General features: G+C 37.3%; 1 protein-coding gene across 1 annotated transcript in view; it reads left to right on the forward strand.

The window, feature by feature from the left end:
• Nucleotides 1-10,026: 10,026 nt before the first annotated feature.
• Nucleotides 10,027-20,107, forward strand: part of PCLO (piccolo presynaptic cytomatrix protein) — a gene marked incomplete at both ends in the record, with an annotated part of 403,276 nt that continues 393,195 nt past the window's right edge. The window contains 2 exons of the mRNA XM_081287316.1: nucleotides 10,027-10,271; nucleotides 15,250-16,651. Coding sequence (XP_081143442.1) covers nucleotides 10,027-10,271; nucleotides 15,250-16,651 — 1,647 coding nt within the window. The remainder of the gene's footprint in view (nucleotides 10,272-15,249; nucleotides 16,652-20,107) is intronic.

A 20,107-nucleotide genomic window follows, 5' to 3' on the forward strand; every position in this document is an offset into this window, starting at 1 on the left:
TACTGATAGGATTCCAAGAGCAATAACCAAATTTTGCATCATTCTAAGAATTTAGTGCTGAAAAAATTAAGCAAATTAAGCAAGACCATATGTAAATGTCAAATGAATAATAATATTCTTAAATAATAATGGACATTAATAGTAACCTGTAGAATAGGAAAAGGTCTTCTCATGGCAAATGCACTTTGAGCTTAACAAATGCAGGGATTGAGAGAGGCAAAGAAACAATCCTGGCAGGTTGAGGAAAAGCAGAAATGGCTGTAGAGGTGAGAGAACAAGGCATGTTTGGGAATCAGGCACCTAGTTATTCTCATTCTGCTAGCTTCGAAAAGATGATACATTCTATTAAAGGTAATTTCTTTTGTGAAGAAATACTTCCAAGCATCTTGTATTAGTTAACACTGACTACTTCTAAAAAAGATCAAGAAACAAAAATCTACTATGGCTCAAACATAATATTTCTCCTCCTCATTGATTGTTATGGTTTAGATGTAGTATCCCCCAAAAGCTCACATGTGGGATAATGCAAGGTTTGTGGAGAAATGGTTGCATTATAGCCTTAACCTAATTAGTGAATTAATCCCTAGTGGGATTAACTTAATGGTAACTGGAGGCAGGTGGGACATCAATAGAGGAAGTGGTTCATTGGGGGGCATGGCTAAGGAGTATGTATATATTTTGTATCTGGAGAGTGGAGTCCCTCTCTCTCTGCTTACTGATCATGATGTGAGCTGCTTCCATCTGCCACACTCTTCTCTCATGATGTTCTGCTTTACCTAGAGCCCCAAGGAATGGAGCCTGTTGTCTAGGGTTTGAGATCTCTGAAACTCTGAGCCCTCAAATAAACTTTTCCTCTTTGGCAGTTCTTCTGGTTGGGTCCTTTTAGTCATAGCAGTGAAAATTGACTAAAACTTTGACAGAACTATTCAAGGAAGTCTTATTAGTCACCATAATGAAATACATGAGATAATTAACTTATAAAGAGAAAAGGTTTATTTTGGCTCATTGTTTTGAAGGTTCCAGTTCATGAACAATAGGTCTAGGCTAATGGTGAGAGCACATGAGAACAAAACTGCTCACCTCATGATCATGAAGTGAAAAAGAGTAATGAAGGGGCTGAGTTACTATAGTTCTCATTAAGGGCATACCCCCAATGACCTAAAGACCTCCCATTAGTACCCACCTGTCGCGTCTACCCGCCGGCAGGAAAGACGACAACAGCAGGATTCTTCTTTAACACACTTTATTGGAAGCTTCCATGAGGTATAGATGAGAGAAAAAGGGGCCCCGGGCCCGAAAAAACCACCCCTTATATACTTCAGCTGCAGCCCTGCTCGTACACCATTGGACAAAGAGTGCATAGCAACACAGCAGCAGCCAATAGAATGATAGACCCAGCACTTGCACATAATGCAAGAGACACCCAGCTCCAGCTTGTGCAAAGCAACAAGCACTTCTTGAAAACAGTTTGTTCCAGGAGCTGGACAATTGATACATTGTATTCTAGGGAGTGGCTGAAAACAAAGAACTGGGTCTCAGCCCAAGAATTAGGCTCACGCCCACACAAGGCAGCACAGCAAAATGGCTCTCTACAGTTCCCCCCTTTTGTTTTCCAAAAACAATACAGGCAAGAGTAGAGGTGAATTGCCATTACTCATGCTAAGCCTTCAACCAGGAACCTTATCAGACCCAAGCAGGTCAGGACGTTCCCGCATGACCGGTATTGGCTGAATATGAAAACAGACACCACAGATCTTACAAGGCCTTGTGAGCTGGCCTCCTTGACGTGCATAAACTTCAGGGCTGGATCCAAGCCCTGGGGGCCGGGGGGAATCCACTGCCAGCAGTGTTTTCCTTTTGTTTGTTGCACGTCAAAGGGAATCAAGTAGCCCCTGTCTTAGGTCGTTCACTGCCCTTACATTGCTTACCCGTCCTTGGGGAGGCCCCATTCCCCTGTCTTAGGTTGCAGTGCAAGCGTGAAAGTTGCCCGTCTCTGGGTACTACAAGATCAGCTCGTTGTTGCCAAGGCGTTTAATGGTATCTACTCAGCCAGTCATTATTAGGTCTCTGAGGCTGAACTGTGGCTATAAAAATACAACGACAAACAAGTTGGCAACACCCTAAAAGAAAGGCACGGGTCCTAAAGCGATAGAAAAGCACTAGTGTGGAAACCCATCTGCGTGCAATGGCAGTAAAGCCGGCAGAGTGCAAGGGCTTTCCAACACTAAGAGAATAGCAAGAAGAGACATGTCGTTCCCAGTGCAATGTCCGTAAACTTGGGGTGCAACGACCATGTCAAAGATTCACTGTTTAATTTGCTCAAGCCAAACTTAAGGTGAGTTGCCATTTTCTAAAGCTGCAAGAGCTTGTGTGAGCATAGCCTTATCATGAGCATTGCGGGCCTTAAGGCGACAGAGAAACCACAAGCAGAGAACCATACCGAAGCAACACATTGCACCAATCTCTGTAAAGTGCTATGCTTCACTTTCAGGCCCTTGGAGCGTAACAGACCATCTAGGGCCGAGAAAAGCGGACTTGAAGGTGCGGCACCCCTGACACAACAACAAGAAAAACACAGAAAACAAAAGACACAGACGACAAAAAGAACACAGAAAACAAAAGTGAAAGCACACATTGCAGCTGCAATAAAATATGAGGCCTACGGGGTCCCGCTCTCGGGGACGAGGGGTCCGCTCACGGACGAGGGGTCCACTCAGGGACGAGGGGTCCACTCACGGGATGAGGGGTCCACTCACGGGACGAGGGGTCCACTCACGGGACGAGGGGTCCACTCAGGGACGAGGGGTCCACTCACGGGACGAGGGGTCCACTCACGGGACGAGGGGTCCACTCAGGGACGAGGGGTCCACTCACGGGACGAGGGGTCCACTCCGGGACGATCGGTGCACCACTCCTGTCGACTGAAAGTTCTGATTCTCCCGGGTTTCGGCACCACTTGTCGCGTCTACCCGCCGGCAGGAAAGACGACAACAGCAGGATTCTTCTTTAACACACTTTATTGGAAGCTTCCATGAGGTATAGATGAGAGAAAAAGGGGCCCCGGGCCCGAAAAAACCACCCCTTATATACTTCAGCTGCAGCCCTGCTCGTACACCATTGGACAAAGAGTGCATAGCAACACAGCAGCAGCCAATAGAATGATAGACCCAGCACTTGCACATAATGCAAGAGACACCCAGCTCCAGCTTGTGCAAAGCAACAAGCACTTCTTGAAAACAGTTTGTTCCAGGAGCTGGACAATTGATACATTGTATTCTAGGGAGTGGCTGAAAACAAAGAACTGGGTCTCAGCCCAAGAATTAGGTTCACGCCCACACAAGGCAGCACAGCAAAATGGCTCTCTACACCCACCTTTTAAAGTTTACATCATCTCCCCAAAAGTGCTATACTGGGGATGAAACCATCAACACAAGGGCCTTTGGGGGACATTTAAGATCCAAACTACAGCCTAAGGTGATCCTAGTAAAAGAAAGTAGAATTCCACACATAGTCACTCTTAGGGAACCTGCCCAACAGCTCTATTATCTTTAATCCATGGAACCATTAGAGTGGCCTGTTGATTCCATCCCTGTCTCAGAGGAGCACACACTAGAATTCTTTTGTGCCAGGCCTGAAAGTAACACATTTTTAAGAGGTGGAGTATGGTCATAAGGTCAAACATAATTCTAGAGCAAGTTGGACACTTGACCCAAACTGATGTTAGTGAGGAGTAAGCATCTTTCACCTAATATGAGATATGAATAATTAATTGAACCAGACTCTGTTTATTTGACTAAAGGTGATCTTTTTTCATGTATCCAAAAAGCCCCTTAGTTTCAGTTTATCAGATCTGAGTGAACCTTCTTGTGCACATTATTCAGTAATATGCTACAGTGCCCTCTTCAATCTTCTAGAATGAAGTGATTAATTAATCTTCTCATTTAATTTACTCTACCCCTCTAGTACTATCACACAATTATCAAACACAGTGACCTGAACTGTACCCTATATTCAAAAAGCAGACATACCAATTTAAACAAGGTAATCTGCGCCTTCTACCTTTTTCTTCAAAAATTTCTCATGATAGCTTTTGACATAGCTTCAAATAAAAGTCTAGACTGCATCTCAGATGCCTTTTCCTTGTCTTTGGTCTTGTGATTCTGATATTTAAACTTGCTATCTTTTCAGAGCAGTGGTCCTAAACCTAATCTACATATTACAGTTATCTAGGGAGTTCTAGAAATATTTATGCTATCACCTCACCTCATGATTCTGGTTTAATTATCTTGAGGTGAGGCCCAGATAGCAAGGATTTCAAAATAGCTATAGATACATGTAATACACTGTTAGGAATTTAAGCACTGTAATATGAGCAATTTATAATTTTTTCCAATTACATTTTACACATCACCATTAAAAGTCATGTATTTTTTTTTTCTGCTTGCACAAAGACCTATGCAAGATAAAAATTTCCCAATGTTTTCTTCCATGAGCTTAGAATTAGTACATAGGAAACTATGGTGCTCCCGGAAAACCCATACAAACCTTGCACTTTAGCACATTCTGCTAGCTTTGAAAAGATGATACATTCTCTTAAAGGTAATTTGTTTTGACTGAAACAGATATCAGATGGCTTTTTGTACTCTGGTTGCTATATTGCCTATGACTGTAATGTGTATCAACTTGGATATAAAGCTCTGCATTCTTTCAATGTCTTGACTGCCTTTTGTGATTCTTTGGTTTGATTGCACATGTTTTCCTGTTCTCACCTGGTTCACTGATATGTCTAGCCAGCAGGGGTCCCAACTGAGTCAGTGTACTTTAAGGGGTTTTACTAAGGCCTCAGTTGAGATAGCTAAAGGACAGGATAGGCTGCTTGCTCTACCGTCTCACCAACTTGGGCTTTTTCAGAACATCGAGTTCTTAGGATACACAGAGGGCAAAACTGGAAGGCTAACCTGAGAAATTATATGATACTTCTCCCCATACCCCCCATTGTTTTGATTAAAAAAACAAAGTGTTCAGTTCTAGTTCAGGGGCAAAGAAATCAACCCTACCTCTTGATAGAAGGTGCAAAGAGTGGTGGATATGGGGAGTAGTGATTCATTGGGCACTAGTACTGTAACAATCTACCACACTCAGATAGTATATCTGATAGTTTACAAGTACATTCACACCTTTTTCTCATTGAATTGTCACAACCATGTAGAGAGGTAGAAGTATTATTTTCTCTATTTTTACAGCTAAGGAACCTCAAGATCTGAAAAGTCAATGACATTATGTATCCAAATGGCAGAGATTGGCAGAGAGATGGCAGAGATAGGATTTAAAGTTAGACATTGTCAATCAAAAATCATCAAGAATAAGACCTGTACACATGTCCCCATTTTCTATACAGTAGATTTCAAAGTTCATTTATAAATTGATAAATAATGCTTAATCATCTAAGATATAACATGACTTCTTAATATGTTTAAATTTATGAAATAAATACTTTAAAGTGACAGAAACAAATTTTATGACTATTTTATATACCATAGTATATAGGAACATAGTTTAAATATAGGTGACTTGTTCATTTAAATTATAGATTAACTTTGGAAGAGTATGAATGAGAGAAATTGAAGTTTCAGATGTCAGAATTTTAAATATATATTTCAAAGTTTTCTCTAAAACACCTTTATGATTTTTCTTTCAAAATTGAGAAGCCAGTTCATAATCAACTGTAATCTCACTGAATTTCCTACATTCTAGCTATAAATACCACTTTAGAGTTAACAAAAATGGCTGAGAGCAGCAATTCAGAAGCAGCTCAACCATCACAAAAAATGAAATGCTGAACCTCAAGCCACTGCAGGTTCTTCCTTCACTATATGAACACAATCCTCTATCATCTTCTGTTACAGAAGGAACACAAAAAAAGAACATATGTATATACAACATTATAAAAATTATAAGCTATGTTGTCTATATTTATATATTTACAGATCCGTCATACACAAAATGTCATGTACTTTTAAACACAGAATAAGATTCATTTGAGTTTTAGCACTCATCACATCATATGAAAACACTATATGGTGTATACCATGTCACCATTTCTTATATTTTAAATAAATATATTCATAAAATATTATCACCTTGTTGTGCCAGATTTTATTTCTCTATTCTTATGTGTTGAAACTGTAATGGTTATTTATATTTATTGTTATCATACATAACAACCACTGAACATCTTTTTCACAAAACCATTTTTCATAACTCAAATGATTCTTGAGAAATTATTTCCAGAAATATATCATAGATTAAAAATCTTTTTAAGGCAATTGATAACTCTTGTCAAATTATTTTTCAGAAAGCCTGAATTGATTTATATTCTCAAATTGAAGTGACAAAAGACCTTTTTTTTCTACAAAACATTCATCAGCATTATCATGATAATGGTATTAATATTATTGTTTTCTAAAAAGACTTTAATAAGTACAAACAAATATTTTTAGTTAAATAGGCAGAATTTGATTATAGGAAGATAATTTAATTGTAAGTATTTAAAAACTAGTGAGACTAGATATTTTATATATTTGAAATCTTTAACTGCAACTTTTGAAAATCCTCAATTTATTCAGGCATTTCATTTATGGGAACACACAGATGGTGTTTTGATTTAATCTTGGGTTGAATGGAATCTGTAAAGATATGGATAGATGGTCCAACCCTCTTCCTAGGTAGCATTCTCTAATCATGTTTAGTTTTGAATTATCATTGTTAAGTTGGCTTCTATATACTAAATTAGAAAATACCTGGGGAAATGAGACTAGAATTAAATGAAAGGAAAAGTTTGGTTCTATGGAGTTGCCATTTTAATGGACATAAAGTATGTATTAGCAAAGGTTTTCAGAAATTGTTTCATGACCAACATATTAAGTTGAATATATTATATATGAACTATCAGTTCATTGAACTCCATGAAAATTCAAATAATTATTACACTAAGTATAAATAATGAACAAGGAACAATAAAGATTTGGGATATAGCACTATCAGTTCATGTAAAAATATCAGTAATTCTGATATTTTTCTGGTAATCAAAAGGAAATTTTATAAAGCAGAACTAAACTTCTCATATTTGTTCTTTTGATTGCTAACAATTCACACATAAGGAACACACCTGGACTCTGCTTCAGTGTTTCTCTTTAGATCAAAAAACTTTCTAAGTACAAGCCATCTCAGCCCCAATTAGAAGATTTGGAGAAAAACAAATACTTTTTTAAATAACTCAGCATTATAAAGGTCTAAAAGGCAAAATAAATTTAAAAAGAAGACAATCAAAATATTTACAAAGTGCCATCAGCATCAGTTCTCTTGTTTCATAGTCCATTTATTCTTCCTATCATACAATCCATTCTCCTATTTTTCTGATAATATTTGCTCCTAGAAGAGAGGAGGGAAGGAGAAATTGAATCTATATCTTCACAAAGGGGCTACACAATATTTTTATTTACATATCATTGCTTTTTTTATTTGTCTAGCAACATGACTTTGTATATTATCAATTATTTCTTCTTCAGTGGTTCCTTTCACCAATGATGACAAAGAATATGGAATTAATATCCCCTGCTTAATCAGTGTTCTAGGTCTAGAGGCTGAAAGGTTATTCATCTTATTAATTTTTTAAACTTGTGGTTTGTGGATGTGAAACATCATATATTATTTTATACTCACAAAACTTGAGCATATTATGAGAAAACAACCAGCATGTAAACCATCTCTCTTTTTCTCACATCTGTCTTTGAATGCTACTCATCCTCAGGCAGTCTGGACCATGGAACAACTACCTGTTTTGAAAGAGAAGGTATTATGATTCCATTCCTGTATCTAATTATGTCCTTCTTCAAAGCACACTCACTTTTAGGAGCTATGAGTATATTGTATTTGACTGCAAATGTGGCCATCAGAATATTAGGTTGCCTAATCTTGATTTGTTTGAAGAGAGTATTCTCTTCTTTATTTCAATGAGTGATTACTGCAGTTTTGACTTTGGAAGTTTTTGTTATCAGAGAATCAAAGCTTACTCAAAGTTTCTTTAAGAAATCCACCAATGACTTTGTCTGACAACTAGCCATCTTTAAAACCAAAACATTATCATAAATTATTACATCTGTGCTACTTTTTAGTTTTAAAACAAGTAAAAAGCACATATCTTTCTATATGATTATTATAGAAAAAACTTGGAAGTGTACCTTCTGAGCAACCTATTCATTTTTTTATTCCTTCTCAACTGTTAGCTTTTGAATTTCTGTTAACCTCAATAGTTGAGATTTTAAGTCTACATTGAGAGAAAATGTAGGTAACAAAACTGGAATTACAAATTCAGTGCTGAAATAGAACAGTCCTGTTATGTTTTAGTTATGTGTTTTCCCCAAAACCTCGTGTGAAACAATGCAAGAAAGTTTAGAGGTGAAATGATTGGGTTATAAGAGGTTTAACCTAATAAGCGCATTTATCCCCACATTGGGATTTACTTGGTGATAACTTTAAGCAGACAGGATGAGGCTGGTGGAAATGGTTCCCTGGGCGCCTGCCTTTGGGGTTTATATTCTGTCCTTTTGGAACAGAACTCTCTCTCTGATTCCTGGTGCCATGTTCCCAGCTGCTTTCCTCTGCCACATTCTCCTACTACCATGTCTTGTCTCACCTCAGGCCCCTAGAAATGGAGTTGGCCATCTATGGACTGAGGTTGCTGAAACTGTGGGCCCTCAAATATTAACTTTTCCTCTTCTAATTGTTCTTGTCAGGTCTTTTGTTCACAACAGCAAAATAGCTGAGTGAAACAAGTCCCCTCTTAAACAGGAGCAAGAAGCTTGGTGGTGGTGGTGGGGGTTATATTAGTTCTAGCTATACTGCTAACCAGCTGTATGATTCATACTAATTTACATTTATACAGTCTTCTCTCCATATTTGTTAAAAAAAATTAAGGTGGAGTGGAGGAGGAAGGGGATAAAATCTCGTTTTTAATATTTCAACATAGCTATAACATTTTAATATTTAACAATCTAGATGTTACTATAGTTCCCCTAGTGCACAATATCCCATTATCCACAATCCTTTACTTTTGTGTAGTCCATTTGGACTACAACACAAGCTATAAGGATTCAAAAACCTTACCGGCTTGTTTATGTATCACTTTAAATAGTTTTAATCTAATTGGAAAGTTCTAAATGAAAAGGCCTTTCTTGGCTCCTTTTGGGAAGTTTCCCTCAAAGGTATGAACTGTCTTTCTTTTTCATTTCCAGTTACCTGAACTCTTTCCTAGGATCTTTTAAAACCCTCCCTTAAGAAAAAAAAAAAAAGAAAAAAGAAAAAAAGAGAGAAAAGAAAGAAAAAGAAAAAGGAAAGAAAGAAACTACAAATCCCAGGAACCAAAGCTAGAAGCAGACACTTAATCTCCACTGCCTCCCCACTCTCCCTTAAATCTGGTCAGCTAAAACTCAAGTTGAGGCATCCTGAAATATGCCTGAAAGAAACGTCAGGTCTTTGGTCCTGGCTTTTATCAGTGTTCTTGCTCGGTTCCTTTAAATCGGTGATGAGAGCGAAGAGAGACACAGCGCGACGCAGAGTGGGCTGGGCGAGGGGCGCGGGCATCACCTGTTCAGAGGCGCACGCGCACGGCGAGGGCGCGGGCAGGAGGCGGGGCGCGGTGGGAAGGGCAGACGGCGCCTGGCTGGCACGGCTCAGATCTGCTTTTCCCCAGCTCACGGCGCTGAGGCGGCGTCGGGGAGGCGTCTTCTGCAAAGGTTGCCTGGCGCTGTCCAACATGGAGGAGACACCGGCTCTGGCGGGCGTCACCTGCAAACGGGACTAATCCTCGCCTGGCGTTCCCAGCAACTGAGCCGAGTGCAGAACCAAGGACTCAGTAGCCTGCACGCCCTGGGCGGACCCCGGCTCCAATTGCTTCTCCGGCCGCGGGCTTCTCGACTGGGACGCAGCGCAAGGCGGGAGCGCAGCGGCCGCGAATCTCCCTGAGCCATGGGCAACGAGGCGAGCTTGGAAGGGGAAGGGCTCCCCGAAGGGCTGGTGGCGGCTGCGGCCGGAGGAGGGGCCGGCGGGGCGGGGACCCCCTTGCACACCGTGATCCCGGCCGGCATGGAGGCGGATCTGAGCCAGCTGAGCGAAGAGGAAAGGAGACAGATCGCTGCTGTCATGTCAAGGGCGCAGGGGCTGCCCAAGGGAAGCGTTCCCCCGGCCGCTGCGGAGTCGCCTTCCATGCACAGGCACGCACAGCATGCTGTATATGTCCGGGCATATATGTACAGATTCTCGTGCACATATGTGCCAACCCATATGTGCTAACAAGGCGGTACATATATGTCGCCTCCGTTCATTTTATTCTCCTTAATGGGGTGGCGATAAAGAGATCATAAGCTTTTTCACGGGCGTAATAAAAATGATGCATTATGGAGTTTCTAGTGGGATAGTAAAGGGTTGCATTCTTGGAACTGTGATTTTAGGTTGTGATTTTTGGCCTTTTGGAACCTTTCCCCTCTAGGATGGCACGGAGAGACGCCCTCCAGTGTTTTACTAATCTGGAAGTCTTCCATTAATACAATGCGAATGTGTTAGGAAATGGATAGAGCTGGGCTGGGTGTTTACCTGTATCTGTTTAAACCTCCTCAGCATTTCGGGGGTCTTTTTCTCTGCGAATGTTGTCTAAATAGTCCTGTAACAATACCCTTAATCTCTCTGGAAGTGATTTGCCCTCTCCACCTTACCCCCAGAGGAGAACAGGAGCTGTTTAAGCAGAAAGCATAGAACGAACACACCTTATATATTCAGTTGTGAGACCCTGAAATACGTTGTGGCATTAAACAGATGGTTTGGTCACAGCAGAGCAGGTGCTGTACATGTATTTCTGAATTAGCATATGTCATTTTTAAACCATTGCTCTTTTTATGCAAAAGTGACTTTCAGTTTATGGAAGAACATTTTATTACTTTAAAATTAGTTTTCATTACACACTTTGAAAAACAAAACAAATAAGTGACAACTTGTATCAGCAATTATGAGAACTAATCTGAAATCAACTATTCATTTCTTTTTCTTCTGTTTTTATTCATCCCATAAATCAGTTGTTTCCTAATTAAAGTACTAAAAGAGCATAATAGTTGCTTGCCCTGCTTTTATAATTGTAAACAAACTAACTTTGCACCCTTCAGCAGAGAACAAGTCTCTTTCCATGGTCCTGAAATCATCCCTTCCTTATGACACTAAAGGGAAATATACGATTTTTAAAAGATATTGAAAATACAAAACACCTGGACATACAGATGTATATAGTCCTCTACTTTGTAAAATAAGAGCATTTTAACATAGTCACTATGGTATAAGTATATAATTTTCCAGATAACTATAATATTAATATAGGAGAAACTTAAAGAATTATGGACAGTGACAGTATTTTCACATAATATCTTAAGTGTGGAAAATCTGTCAGGTAAAACCCTTATTTATCTTGAAAGAAAATCACTACTGATGAAAATTAGCCTCATTATATTAAATATGCTTTGTGGTATTTAAAAACTATTCATGTATTGGGTCATTTCTTTAATATAAAGCCTTCTTTTTATTACCTCAGTGGTAGAGTTTATAATATGTATTTCTTTTATTTACTTGATGAAAACTTGACTTGTAAAAACATTTAATGTTCATATACTAGATTTTCATAGGATAATAACATGGTCCAGTGCTTTTATTAGCCTTTTAGAAATGTATGCCAGCTCATTGTAATTTTTCCAAAGAGGCACATGCAACAGGTCTAGCATGCTGGTTACAAATACCAAGAAAAGTGTGGTCTTCGATTATTTTTTTCTGTTCAGAGAATGGCTGAGAAATATTATTTTAGCCCATAAAATGTTATTTTATGTAGTATTTTATTAGATAATATATTCTTAAAGCTCTCTATTAATAATTTTATTATGGTGGAATTGCTATGAACAGGTAATCTGTGACCTAAACAGTTCTTGGTGAAGGCTTCCTCCAGATACTCGAATAACAGTACTAAAAGATTTTTGTAAAATGTATATAACTTTTGGAAAATTGACCACACATATGATAACCAGAGAAACATAAGTCTATCATTTAGAATTTTAGAATTATGTTAATTTATATATATGCATATGAGAGCATATCCACATTATTTGAAGTTTCAGATGTTAAAGAGATACAAATTGGACATAGTGAGATTTATTATTATTATTATTTTTAAGAAACAAGGATTGGCAGTTCCAAAACGAGATTCTTATCCTATTGATTTTAACTGACTCATAGCTAATTACATGCACTTCACAACCAAAATATACCTCAGGTTCCTTGTCTCTAAATAGAACTAATAGTACTTATAGAGTCATAATGGGGATTAAAATATTTTTTTATTCCAGCTGCTTTACATTCTTATATTTGCATACATATTGACCTTATTTTAGTTGAAATATCTTTTCTACTAATGTTTGAAAGAAAAATTCTTCTCTGGGGATGGCAATAATAAAATGAAAAAGGAGATAGCATTAAACCTGAGTACCGACAAGCTAGAAGTAGAAGGCAGGATACAAATAAAATCCTCCTTTTTATTCATTGTAGTACAATTTTATTACTTCATCTATTCATTCTATTATGGCTACAGATTTGTCGTATGAGAGGGCTTACTAGAAAACTTTTCTGATAGAATGTAAGAGTCCTGGCTAAATTGATTATTTCTGTTAGTATTCCTTGGGGTCTCCCCTACTGAGTAGCCACCTGCGCTACTGTTTTTTTCCCAGGGCAACCTGAAAAGTCCAGGTTTTAAAATGAGTATGGGATATATCCATTTGTATGGTAGAGGGCCTATAGAAGAATTTGAGGTAAAAAGAATTCAAGAAACATTAATCTAGAGTAAAACAAAAACCCAACATGTTCATTCATCAGTTTGCTCATTGTTAACCATTCATTTATTCATTAATTCATCAAACATTAATGCCTGTCTACTAGTTTTCAGGATTGATTCTAGTGATGGAAAGTTGAGTGAAATACACTCTCTCTAGGAGTTCATGGTCCAGTGTACAAGGCACAGATTATATTTTAATTACTTTGGTTTTAACACAACAACTGCTAAACCAACAAAAATTCACAGAAGAACACAATTAACTAAGGTAGATTTATGTTTTTGTTTGGTATTAAGCTGATACCTTCTCTTAATGATTTTCCTTCTATTTATTTCTCAGTCTCAGATCTTTGTGTTTTATTTACATAATTCCAACAACAAAAATTTAAATTGAGTTTACATGGTAGAGCAACCTTCATGGCTACATAGGTCTTTTCTGGCAGGGAGAATTTTTAAAATATAGCTTAACTTAATGTTTGTAGGAAGAACATGCACTTATAATGTGTGGTGCAAGAAACTTGATCTCAATTTTGGCATTTACTGTTATCACAAATATTTGCCTACATTGCCATTTATAGATTGTTTCCATTCTGAGTCTTTGATGCTTCTTTCTTCTGTGTCTTATCTCATGGTCTGTACCCAGATTTCTACATCAGTAGGGAAGTTTTGGAAAATGTATATTATTGAATGATACAAAATTTAAAAATTTGTAGTTTACTTTTAGTAGGTAAATTTTGGTGCACTGATTTAAAATCTGTAGAGCTTTATTATTATTATATTTTAGGTGCTATTGGATCTCTACTTCTTTATCCTTATCTCTTATATTTTTTCTAAAATTGAAAAGCAATACTTGGCAAATTAAACAATTATCTGATTTTCTGTAACATATGTAATACTCTTTTAGTTGCAAATTTATTTGTAAAGAATGGCTTATTTAAAAAGTAAACATTTAATGTAATGTTTGAGTAAATTATACGTATTTATATTAAGAAACACCTATTTTAATTATTTAACCATAGTCATTTAAAATTGATAGTATTTACTGTTTTTAAAAAGTTCATCTTATATATTTTTCTAAAAATTTAAAGGAAACTTTAAAATTAATTTTCACATATTTATATCAATCTAAATAGTAATAAATATGATTATGAATAATCTATCAGTGATAATAATAAATAATGCAGCAATATTGAGTATACAGATCACTGTGTATTTTCATTTGAGGAAAGTAACAGTACTTCCTAATAGTGGGGACATACCTTGCTTGCTGTTATTTGGATATCAGACTGTATCTCAAGATGCTTTAAGCATGTGTTGTTAACATTGAATAGAAATTTCAGATCAAGAATTATCTATTTGAAAATATAAATACCATTGGTCTTAACAAAAAGATGGATTTATTTTTTAAGACTATCTAATGAATGTAGAGATCCTTATTCCATAAAGTTTAAAGGTACAATATCTGATGGATGTTAACTTTCTAGATAGAATAGAGCAAATATGAATAGGTTATCAATTTTCTTAATGTCCCTAGAAAGGCATCATTTATCCTACATTACCCAGAACCCCCTAATGTCACATTGTGTGCCTTATGTAACTAATGTACAGTTTCAAAGTCAAGCAAACTCCTACATTTTAAAATGAATATTTTTACTTCTTAATGATCCTGCTACTTAGGAGACTTTCTTTGACCATACATTTTAATTAAAAAAGATGCACTGGGGGCTGGGGATGTGGCTCAAGCGGTAGCGCGCTCGCTCGCCTGGCATGCGTGCGGCCCGGGTTCGATCCTCAGCACCACATACAAACAAAGATGTTGTGTCCGCCAAGAACTAAAAAAATAAATAAATAAATATTAAAAAAATTCTCTCTCTCTCTCTCTCTCTCTCTCTCTCTCTCTCTCTCTCTCTCCCCTCTCTCACTCTCTCTTTAAAAAAAAAAAAAAAGATGCACTGGTGACCACATAAGAACTGTGATAGGACATTCATTGACTTACTTAGGTTTTTAATTTAAACATACATTTAATTAAGTTTTAAGTATTTGAAGATTCTATTAAATATACATAAGTTATTTTCATTATAAATATTTGTAATCTGTATATCTTAATTTTTCATTACTCTTGGCAAGTATTGTTTCTTCTTTACCTCCCTATTGAAAATTTCTACCCACTTATTTAAAAAAAATAGCAAGACCATTGTGATCACTCACAGGTTGCTACATAATTGTTTCTACTTAAATTTTTGCATTCATAATTTTGAGGAATATAACAAAGTGATAGCCTTTTAATATTTGATTTGAAGTAACTTCTACTATTTTCACTTTTTTTTCTTTTTTAGGAAACAAGAGTTGGATAGTAGTCATTCTCCAAAGCAACCAGGAAAACCTCCAGACCCAGGGCGTCCATCTCAGCCTGGTCTCAGTAAAAGTAGAACTACAGATACTTTCAGGTCAGAGCAGAAATTACCTGGAAGGAGTCCTTCCACTATTAGCTTGAAAGAATCAAAGTCCAGAACTGACTTTAAAGAAGAGCACAAGTCTAGCATGATGCCTGGTTTCCTCTCTGAAGTTAACCCTTTAAGTGCTGTATCCTCTGTTGTAAATAAATTCAACCCTTTTGATTTAATATCAGACTCTGAGGTATCCCAGGAAGAAGCCACCAAGAAACAAAAAGTAGCTCAAAAGGAACAGGGAAAACCGGAAGGAATCACAAAACCTCCACCACAGCAACAGTCACCCAAGGCAGTTCCCAAGCAGCAAGGACCTGTTAAGGACCCACTTCAGCAGGATGGCTCTCCCAAATCAGCATCTTCTCAGCAGCCAGAAAAAATTAAACCACAACCCCCTGGTACAGGAAAGCCAGTTCAGGGGCCTGCCCAGCTTGCTCAGACAGACACAGCAAAATCACCACTTCAGCGAGATGCAGCCAGGCCTCAAACGAAACAGTCAGACATAGTAAGGGGAGAACCAGTAAAACCCACACAGCAGAGCCCATCCAAATCACCTGTTCAGCAAGTAACTTCTGGAAAATCTCCAGCCCAGCAGCTTGGACCTGAAAAACCACAGCCTGGGGCTACAAAGCCTGTAGTCCAGCAACCAGGGCTGGTGAAGACCCTCACTCAACAGCAAGGGACAGTGAAACCCTTGGCCCAGCCGCCAGGGACAACAAAGCCTCCATCTCAGCAGGCTGGGTCAGAGAAGCCTTCATCTCAGCCTGGGCCAAAGTCTCCAGTCCAGCAGCCTGGTACACCAAAACCCCCAGGTCAACAACCTGGACCACAGTCTCCGGCTAAGCCATCAGGGCCAGGAAAGACTCCAGTTCAGCAGCCTGGGCCAGGAAAGGCTCCAGCTCAGCAGCCTACCCCTGCAAAGCCCCCACCTCAGCAGCCTTCCCCAGCTAAGCCCCCATCTCAGCAGCCTGCCCCAGCTAAGCCCCCACCTCAGAAGCCTAGCCAGGCAAAGCCCCCACCTCAGCAGCCTGGCCCAGCAAAGCCCTCAGCTCATCAGTCTACAAAACCAGTAACCCAAATGGTAACTGAGAAGCCTCCACAACCACCACCAACTTCTCCATCTGTAGCACAGACTCCAGTACAAGGCCCATGTAAAACCATCTGTCCTCTTTGCAATACCACCAAACTTCTGTTGCACGATCCAGAAAAGGCCAATTTTAACACATGCACTAAGTGTCAGACCACAGTCTGTAGCCTCTGTGGTTTTAATCCCAATCCTCATTTAACCAAGGTGAGTGGATGTATTCAGAGTCCATGTTCTTAAAGCATATCATCCTTCTGTAAATGATGCTTAGTTTACCTTATATGGTAGAATGGCATTGTCTTTCTCTAGTTCCATTATTCATTCTTCCCTCCCCTCTTCCTTTGTTTTCAGTTGTCAATTGATTTTTTATGTTTTCTCCAATAATCCCCAAATATTGCACAATTTTTGAAAATTTGGCACATAAAACAAGTACAAATTGATTGAAAGATGCTGAGTTCCTACTCATTTCACTCTGTGTAATATCTACATTATTTGTTATTTGGCATAAAATGATTTTGCTTTAAGTTTTAAATTGATGCTCCTACCTACCAAAATTTTGGTATTCTTGACTAGAATTGTATTTGTTTTAGGGAAAAGTGGACAGGGTTCTCAGATTCTACATACAGTTTTAATGTAAAATTGAGTTTTGATATATCCAATGAGGGCATGTTTCCCTCATTAGTTGGTAGTCATTGAAAATGGCATAGATCAATACAAAAAAAAATGAAGTCATTAGAGCAAGTTTAGCATTGACGAATGTCTTCTCTGATGATTACAGTTAATATTGCCAAGGCTTTACCTATATAAGTCTGCCTAACCACTAATCATAAAGGGACTAATTGTGACACAGATAGGTACAAAAGAACGAAACATAAAATAGCAGAGCACTTAGGAAATTCTCTGAGTTAAGGTAGTGAAGATGGGATAATAATATGAATAAAGTGGGGAACAATAGGTGTAGGATCTAAAAGAGTATAAGAGAGCAGATCCAATAGCCCCTACTTGATGAGAAGGCATGTGGAGTCCATCTGGAGGACAGCTGTCAGTGGGCTGACCACGCATCATATCTGTGAATACTCGGGAAGTAACTGACAGCAGGCAGTGAAGGATTATTGATTTAAATATCCCTAAATGAGGTTTGTGTATGCTTGTTGTAAGTGAAATCTATGTTATGATAAATTATAACAATAATGAGTATTGATAACTGTTATATTAATTTGGGTGCTAATGAAAATGAAAATGATATAGATTTAAAATATGTCAATATCTGTTTTTTTTCTGAAGTACTGTTTACTCTTTTAACCAAAAGTCATATTAAGTGCTTTAACATTTTAAGTACATTATTCTTTACTGGTAATGCAACTAATAAGAACACACTACATTCAAATTAATGAAGAAATTATAAGTAATTTGTTTATATATGTAGTTTTTAAAATTTTGGTAATGATATGTTTCTGCTCATTGTGTACTATCTCAATAGAAAAAGTAATAATATCTCAAATTATAATTTCATCAAATGTTTGAATTTGTTATATTTGAGTATCAATTTATAAGATAAATATATGAAGTTGGGAATTTAAACCACGTTATTTGTATAGCTATTAGTTGGAAGACAGATAGTATTTGAATATGTACTAAATGTACATTCTGCTACATGTTTGGTGGGACATACATATACTAAAACACGAATGCTGATCTTTACATGATTAAAATATACTCAATTAGAAACTATATAAATGTATGCACAAGGAAATATATTTTGTGTACAGATGTTAAGAACTGTGAGGGATATGAACAAATATGGATTTCAGAGTAGAAATTTATTCCATTTCCAGTGGATAAGATCAAGGAAATCTTCATGGAGCAAGTGGAATTTGAGCTAGGTGTTAGGGTCAGTACTATTTTAATAGATAGAGAACATGACAAAGGGTAATGACTTAGGTCAAGATCTGGAAACAGAAAAGTGGAAGATGTATGTTGGAAATCAGGAATAAATCCAAGTTAGCTGGATGATGGGGAGAAAATGGGCAGTGAGTTTGGAGATGGGTTGAAGTTATATTTTTTGCTTTTTATACTCAGCAGTAGTGATAGATGTCTGTTTTCTGAAACATACTTTGATTAATGTAGTCATGCATTTGATTATTTTCCAAATTTGTATCAAATGCCAAGTTGTGAAGCACCATTGCGTACTTTGACAGAATAAAATATTTGTTAGATAATGGGCTATTTCCTAAAGTAGAAATAGGGGAAATGAAATTGTGTGTGTGTGTGTGTGTGTGTGTGTGTGAGAGAGAGAGAGAGAGAGAGAGAGAGAGAGAGAGAGAGAGAGAGAGAGAATGGATAGTAACTTTATATAGGGCTTTACATTTCACATAATTCTTATTTCTTTTATCAAAATTAAACTTCCAAATATTTCCATGGGCATATATTCTATTTTTTCTATTACACTAGTGAGGAAACTGGTGTTCAGATGGTTGCTATGATTGCTTTAGTTATTAGGCTCCTCAGATAGTAAATTACCAAGAATAACTCAAAGCATCTAATTCCAAATCTGTTTATTCCTGTGGGAAGAGACAGAAAGTACTTAGGACAAAGGAAGAAACCATTACTACCAGAGGGAATTTGGAGCTCTGTTATCAAAGCAGAAGTACTTGAACTGGAATGTGAAGAATAATAGAAATTTGAACACACATGGATGGGTAGGGAAGGAGTAGGAAATGTGAAGCTGAGGCAGGCAGAGGTCCTTATTAGCTAAATGAAGGAAGGCATTCCTTATTGACTGAATGGGCTTAGACAGGTCATTTACACTTTCCATTATAGTGGAACCATTAAAATATAAAAATAACAACACATTCTCTGTCAAACACATTGGGTTGTTAGAAGGATTAACTGAAAATTTGTGTGAGATAGTATTTTTTAAGTATACAGTGTGATTTTAGACTTGTAATACATTGCAGAATAGATAATATTAACATCTTAAATAGATTTGACTTTTAAAGTTTACTTGTACATTGCACATTATTTTCTATATAGATATAATATCAGAAGTTGGATTCTGAGGTAGCAATCTAAAAAATTTGATCAATAATATTAATAATTACATTTTGTTTTAATTTTCATTTCTTTTCCCCATAAGGAAAAAATATAATTATAGTTCTAATTCTGAATTCTAGAAAGGTATCCTACCTAATCTTTTCACCACATGGCCAGCTTCTTAACCTCCTGAATTATCTGGAGGTCAGAGTTGGGAAGTTAGGGCTGGGTAGAGGCTGAAGGCTTCTGTTCCATGAGATAAAGTAGATGGAATTTTGGGGATGACCACTGTTTCTAAACTGTTATACGTATCCATGAAAAAGTAAATCTCCATGCATATTCCAAGCTGGCCTCAAATATTCACATTCATTAAACAGTTCTTCCATGCAAAATAGGAACAGATTTTAGACATTCTTTGGTACTTCAGTTTACATGAATGTTGTTTTCCAGTTTGACCTTTACATGTACGTAACTCAGTATATGACTTTTGTGTTCTGTGAGTAAAACAAAATACTGGTCTTTTGTATTGAAAACACTAGAAGAATTTCTCTGATTTTTTTTTTTAACCCACACATCAGAATTGTGACTATATTTACTTGTGACTATACTGACTTAAATCACTAAAACCTC

Source organism: Spermophilus citellus, assembly GCF_964194105.1.
Source record: "Spermophilus citellus genome assembly, chromosome: 3".
NCBI lineage: Eukaryota > Metazoa > Chordata > Mammalia > Rodentia > Sciuridae > Spermophilus > Spermophilus citellus.